This window comes from Mesoplodon mirus, assembly GCF_964341445.2.
Source record: "Mesoplodon mirus genome assembly, chromosome: 3".
Taxonomy (NCBI): Eukaryota; Metazoa; Chordata; class Mammalia; order Artiodactyla; family Ziphiidae; genus Mesoplodon; species Mesoplodon mirus.
The window spans coordinates 114,252,708-114,259,222 of NC_138978.1; the positions used below are offsets into that span (position 1 = coordinate 114,252,708).

At 55.5% G+C, this 6,515-nt stretch overlaps 1 protein-coding gene across 2 annotated transcripts in view; it reads right to left on the reverse strand.

Annotated features, from left to right (window-relative positions):
- PIAS3 (protein inhibitor of activated STAT 3) overlaps positions 1-6,187 on the reverse strand; it is a 9,416-nt gene extending 3,229 nt beyond the window's left edge. The window contains exons 1-9 of one of the 2 annotated variants that reach the window (XM_082613720.1): positions 6,008-6,187; positions 2,936-3,353; positions 2,692-2,776; positions 2,409-2,459; positions 2,091-2,181; positions 1,456-1,590; positions 1,133-1,238; positions 488-561; positions 193-353 (exon numbers count right to left, since the gene is read on the reverse strand). In XM_082613720.1, coding sequence (XP_082469846.1) covers positions 193-353; positions 488-561; positions 1,133-1,238; positions 1,456-1,590; positions 2,091-2,181; positions 2,409-2,459; positions 2,692-2,776; positions 2,936-3,350 — 1,118 coding nt within the window. In that variant the 5' untranslated portion in view covers positions 3,351-3,353; positions 6,008-6,187. Of the gene's footprint in view, positions 1-192; positions 354-487; positions 562-1,132; positions 1,239-1,455; positions 1,591-2,090; positions 2,182-2,408; positions 2,460-2,691; positions 2,777-2,935; positions 3,354-5,314; positions 5,420-6,007 lie in introns of those variants that run through there. The other variant, XM_082613721.1, reaches the window with a different exon arrangement.
- Positions 6,188-6,515: the final 328 nt, after the last annotated feature.

Here is a 6,515-nt window from a genome sequence, read left to right on the forward strand (position 1 = left end):
TACAGTGTGTAGTGAAGTCCTCAATGTTGGAGGGGGAGATAGATAAATAGATAAGTAATATTTATATAAAAGAGACATACGTTAAGAGTTGGGAGGGGAAGTAAGTTACAGATATATATTTATATATGGGGGCAGGGGCCAGTCCTAGTGGATGTCCTAGGTAAAAGGAAGCTGAATACAGAACGGCCCTACCCATCAATGATAAGAGATTCATAGGGAGCCTTCTTATCACACACAGGACATGTCCACGTTGGCTTCTTCTCATTCATCTGTAGATAAAGGGCAGCATCGAAGCTCTGCAGGTGGGCGCAGGTGAGGGCCCGACAAGGGACAGTCAAGCGCATCTTCCCTAGCTGAGGAGAGACGAGTTCTCTGGTCAGAGTCCCCATGTCCCAGATAGCCTCACTCTAATAGCCCTAGGAACCCTCATCTGAGTCTAGAGGTTTAACCCACCACCCCTCCCCCTTCTCTTCTCCCTTGTACCCACCGGGCACATGAGTGACACCCGGAGACTTGTAGTGGCCACCTCACTGTCTGGGTCAGCGGTCAGCTTCTCCTTGACTGAAACAAGAGTGGGGCCAGAGCCATGGGGTCAGCAAGGCTGGAGAGAAGCCCGGGAGGTGGTGAGGCCAGAAGCAGATGGCTCTGGCTGAGAGGCGGCTGGGTAGAGCGCCTTTGGGGGGCCAATGGGATGTCACATGGGGGTGGTCTGGGATCTGCATTACAAAGGCTAGGTGGCGGGGAGAGATTTCCCCATCCCTGAAGATGCTTAAATACAGCTGGGTGACACTTTGGCAGAGATGACCTAGAGGGAATTGAAGCATCACAAGAGGGTTAGTGTTGATGATACTTAAAGACACTTTCTAGTCTGGAGAACCCATATTCCAACAGGGCTGGAGTTAAGGTCTGCGAGGTACAAAGCAGATGTATAATTGGGAATGCAAGGGTGTCAATGCCTGAAGTGGCCCCACTTTTCAACCACAAAGATTGGTAATGGGTACGGCACGGGTTGGGGTTCATGTGAGAGGTGAAGTAAGTTGTCATAGAGGGGTATGAGTTTTAATTGTAAAGGCTCGAGGGCCAAGAAGAATTGGATCCTGGTCAGAGAGAAGAGGGACGGGATGTTACTCACTCAGTGCCCGGGAATGGTCTGGGTTCCGGATGCCCTTTGCTCTGAGTTTTTGTAGAAGGGTTCCTGCAGTCAGCTGCCTCACCAGGTACACAGACAAGGAGTAATTCTACTTGGAAGTGCGGGGGGAGACAATCAGCCTCTGCTTCGTACACCACCACCACCACCACCACCAGCGGCCCCCCACCTTGTCACATGAGGGCCAGAGACAGCAAGTTAATGCAGAGACCCATGAAGAGAAAGATGTTTCCCCAGCCCAATGCACTGGATGATTCCCTCTCACTCCCTGCAGGCTTCTCCAGGCTCCCTGCCTCAGCCACACTCACCCGTCCAAACTCAGACGACCAGTTGACCACGATGGTGTTGGGAACAGTGGCCGAGAGTCGAGCCAGGGGTGTGATGTTGATGGGGCGGCTGGGCCTCTTGGGCTCAGCTCCATTCTTGGTAGGGGGAAGGTAACCCTGGGGGAGGGAGGGAAGGAGGGCCTGGTTAAGACACCTTGTCTTAGGTCACTTGCTTTCTGGAGAGAAGGTCAGCTCACTCACTGAGATGAGTGAGACGGGGGCCCATTCAGTGACAAAAAACTGGGGCACTCTCTAGGGTTGGCAGCAGGGTTCTTTCCTGGGGAAAAAGGAGAACTTACTCACTGACCAGATAAATAGGAACCTGCTCACTGAGTTCTTGAAGAGGAAGAGTAGGGATACCCCACTTCTTCCAACCCTCAGCTCTGGGGTCATCACTTCTGAGAATCTTTCCTGAACCTTTGAGTTGAACTAATATCCCCTCTCTGGGTTCTGAGAGAACCCTTGTTCAGCCCTATCTTGGTACTCTCTAGATTATATTGATTCAGTCAGTAAAGTGAGCACCTACTATGTCAGGCATGTCTCTTTCATAATAGATGTAACATTTAGGAACTAAAACAGGGAAGGGGTTACTGCCAGAAGAAGGGAAGAGCATTTACCGGCAGGGGGCACAGTTTCCCATTGACCTTGACAAAGAGGTTGGGGGGGAAGTAATCCTCTTGGGGGCAGCTGGTCTCACAGAGACAGAACCTGGTAAGAGATGAGAGAAGATGAAAGGGTGGGAGGCAGTTCTTGCAGAGAGAGGCAGGCAACCTCAGAAAATCAGTCATGGATATCTGTAGCCTTCAGCTTCCAAACAAGAATCCCAGGGCTGGGGTGGACATGGCAGAGCAGGGTATCTCCTAATAGTAACCGTCATACCCTTACTTCATTCCCACCCTCAGTGGGAGCCCTGAGGGGAGGGAGAATCAACTCACCTTAGCTGCACCTGTATGGTATAATCACATTTCGCTCCTGGCAGAACCTCTCTGGAAGAGGGAGGGAGGAGAGATGTCAGTATGTGGCCCCTGAAGGGCAGGGGTGAAAAGAGACCCAGAAAGTTAGATGTCCAGAGAATGGAGAAGGGACATACAAGAGAATGAGGGACAAAGCAGGTGCAGGAGGATGGAGAGGAAGGAGGGCAGGGCAGAAGAGAAGAAAGAGAGCAGAGTCTAAGGGTAACCACCCAAGGATGAGGCAGGACGACTGAAAGAGATGTACCTGGATGTGAGAATCTGCTGCACTTGCTGGGGAGTGAGGGCAAAGGTGAAGTGCGCTTCCTCAAACCGCTGGCTAGAAGTGGATGCTGAGGACACAAAGGGGCAGTTATTCCCAAGCCCATGCACAGGTAGCCACAGAAGTTGCCCCTATTCCAGGGTGCTGATCCCACAGGACTAAAGCCTAAGAAAGGCTTGGGGAAGAGGCACGGAGTCCAGGAAGACCCAGGGACCACAAAGAGCCATACCGAGGGTGGTGGGCCGGATGAGCTCCCCGTAGATTTCATAGAAGGGCAACGGTTTCATGGTGACATCAGGGTGCACAGGCTGGGGCAGAGGGGGGTGCATGTCCACTTCACGCTTGGGGCCCAGCAGGGTGCCAGGGCCCAAGAGGGCTGGGGGGATGGGAGCTAGAGGACCAGGAGAGCCTACAGGAGGGGTGCCAGGGGGCAGAGAGAGCAGAGAAAGATCGGAGGGCCCCAGGGTCTTCCGGGGAAAGCGTCGGCGGTAAAGCTCTTTGATCTTCATCTGGACGCTGGGGGCACAGCTGGACTTCAGGAGGTGCAGGGCCTTGGCCAGGAGCTCGTGCTTCCGTCCACTCTTGTTCCGGCCAGCGAAGCCGAGGAGCACCTGGAGCTCAGACACCCGGAAACTCATCACCATGTGCTGTGGAGACCAGAGAAGCTTGAGAATCCTACCTTGCACAGGGCTGTCCTGCCAAAGACACTGGGGCTGAGCTATTAGGTGGGCAATGCACTTTCCCTCCAGCGCTAATCAGAAAGGTGCTTTGCAGCCAGTGGATTACTGCCAGACAGCGAAGCTGGCCAAACGGACATCTAAGTCCCACTTTAGCAACCCTCAGATCACCTCACCACTGCCCCCCAGGCTTGAGCAGCCCTATCTCCCCGTGCCTGGCAGTTGAACAGGTGAGGGCAGGGTGCAGACAGCATGCCACCCCAAAGCACACCTCTGAGTCCACTACAGCCTTTTCCCTCCATCCCTGCCGTGAGCCTGGACCCTCCTGTAAGCTGCTTATCTCCTCTCCTGCTCTTTCTCAGACACTCAGATCCATCCCAGCTCCTGGGAAGAGGATAGGAGACAGGGAGAAGGAGGGGGAGAAGAGGATTCAGGCCAGACAGCCCCAGAGAGAAGAAAGGGGCCAGGTGGCTGGAGGATTGTGCCTCACGGCCCACCTCTCCCAACACCTCAATCTACCTCAGCTATTTTCCCCAAGCCTCTGAAGCATTTGTGGCCAGGGTTTTCAGGTCAGGGTTCAATGCTCATAACTCCCCCAAATCCTTTCTCAGTGTCATTTACATAACCACCCTCCCCTCAGTCCTATTTTTGTGGGAGAGAAACAGGACCAAAACTTGGGGTGAGAGGTTAACAGCGAATCGTGGAATCCAGGTATCCTCCCTGTTTACCCGTTTACTCCATCTGCCAGGAACTAATATCCTGCTTCTCTCCTACCCAGAGAAAATAAGTGATCCTCCCCCTCCTCCACAGGGGTAGAAGAGAGAAGAGGAAAGCTCTAAACAGGGGCCCTGGGAGGGTGAGGAGAAGGTGAGCAGCCCCTGAGCCAGGGTGCGGAATTGCATGCTCTTCTAGGCAGCTAGACCCAGTAACTAGACCTCAGGCCCTCCCAAGAAAATGGCTCCATTTCAAAAGGCAGAATAAAGCCAGGAGACAGGGGGATGAACCCCATGGTTTTTAAAGGTTCTGTGAGATGTCCTCGGATATGGTTATCCTCAAGTCTCTGGTAGTGGTAAGCTCTCTCTTTAAAGGACTCACTTTTATGAATCTCTAGGAGACCCTGCCACGGGCAGGCCTTCCTAGCCCTCCACAATTCTTTCCCCTCATAGGAGACATTATGGCTTTGGGCCCCTTTTGAGGAATATGATTAAAAACTTGCTCCTCTACCTTTCTCCCCATCCTAATTTCCTCTGTCCCGTCTTTATTGCTCCATTAGCTTTGTCAAGAACTTCTCCCTTTCTATCCCATAGTTTCACACTCCTCTGCCCAAAGATACCGACTCACTAAGGCAGAACCTTCCTCTCAGCCTCCAGGATGCTTCTGCCCCACCCCTCGATCTAGCCCCGCACAGCCCCGCCCCCTAGATCTCAGCCGCCTACTGGTACTTCCCAAGGCTCAGATCCCAATAGCAGCCCCAAAGCCTCTATCTATCCTCTCAGCGCCTTTCCCCCGAGGAACCTACCCGTAATCTGCCCCCCAGTCACATCCAACATCTGCCCCCTACTGTCGCATCTTTGGCCCTTGATCGACTCGCCCCCTTTGCCTCTACAGCAGCTTTTCCTCCTGGCCCTACTCCTACATCTGCCCCTACTACCAAATCCGACTTCTACCCCGCGTCCCCGCCCCCTGCGCCTCGGCCCCCAACTGCGGCAATCCCCCTCGGCCCCACCCCTATATCTGCCCCGCGGCCCCGCCCCCGGAGCCCCGCCGCAGCCCCTTCGTCGCCCACAGGCACTTCTCACCATCCCCGGCAGCCAGTCCCCGCCACGTCTCCGGCCCCCCACCCGAGCCCTCAGCACCCAGTCTCGGTCGCTTCCCGGACTCGGCGTACAGCCGGGCTCAGTCCAGATGGGGATGGGGGAGGGGGCCGGTACCTTTAATTCGCCCAGCTCCGCCATCTTGAGACATCGCAGGCGCCCGAGCCCGAGCCCGAGCTCAGGCCCAGGGACCGGCGCACAACTCTCCACCCCGGCGCCGGCCGCAAATGCCGCCTGCTCCGCCCAGTCCGGCCCCCTACACCTCCCCTTCCCGGCCCCGCCCGCCGGGTTTTGGACCCAGCCTCAGCCCCTCCCTCCACAGCCGAACCCAGCCCCTGCACGTCTTTGGCCGGTGTGCCAGACCGGTAGACCCGGAGGGAGTGTACCGCCCGAAGGATCGCGGGGTCCCAGGGGGAATGGGAAAGGAGGTGGACCCGAAGCACCTGGGGGAGGGGGCTTTGCCACGCCGGAGTTGAGAAGGGATGAGCTTTTAGGGAGCCAAAGATACTTGGAATATGGAGAGAAAGTATCGGGAAGGGCTAAATCTCAGAGAAATGGGGGAGGGGGTAGCGAAGTTGGAGGAAATACCCTCAGCTCCTTATCTACAAGTTTAACCATCTAAATTCAAGAGTTCTACCAATTCGGGAAATGGGGGAGATCTGATCCATTTTAGAGACGCTATGGTGTCGTGAAGAGTTCATTCTATTCTCAATTCACCCCCTCCCCCCCCCAATTACATTGTATCTCGTGGTCCGGCGGTAGGACTCAAACTCGGCAGCAAAAAAGTTTGGTGCGGAGAGTGGGACTTACCAGCACAGTTGCAGGGAGCGGGGAGGGGGCTCGGGAGGCTCAGAGGGTGGGCTGGAGAGGTGGGGGGAGGGGGCCCGGCGCCGCTCCCGCAGTCTGCCCGCCTGGAGGTCGGTCCGGCAGCTGGACGCTGCAGCCTCAGCTCCGCCTGGGCGGGAGCTCCGCCCGGCCCAGCGCTGGGCCTGGGGCCGCCCCCCTCCTGGGTAAGCCCGCCAGGACCGCGGGAGAAGTGGGGAGGGGGCGGAGCCTGAGACGGGAGGGGCAGGGACTCAGAGCCCGGCCGGGAGAGATTAACTCCTCTAGTGAGTGGATCAGGAGAGAAGTTCTTTTATCTCCCATTCTGACTACCGCTGTGACCCTTGCGAACTCATGTATGCGCTTGAGGTAGAAGAATGCTGCAAATAAGACGGTGTGGAACAGGAATCTGATCGCATAAAGAGTTTCCTACTTAGAGTCTCTCTCCCTAAGGGTAAGAAAACATGGGCTGCTAAAATCCAAAGTGTACCTAAAC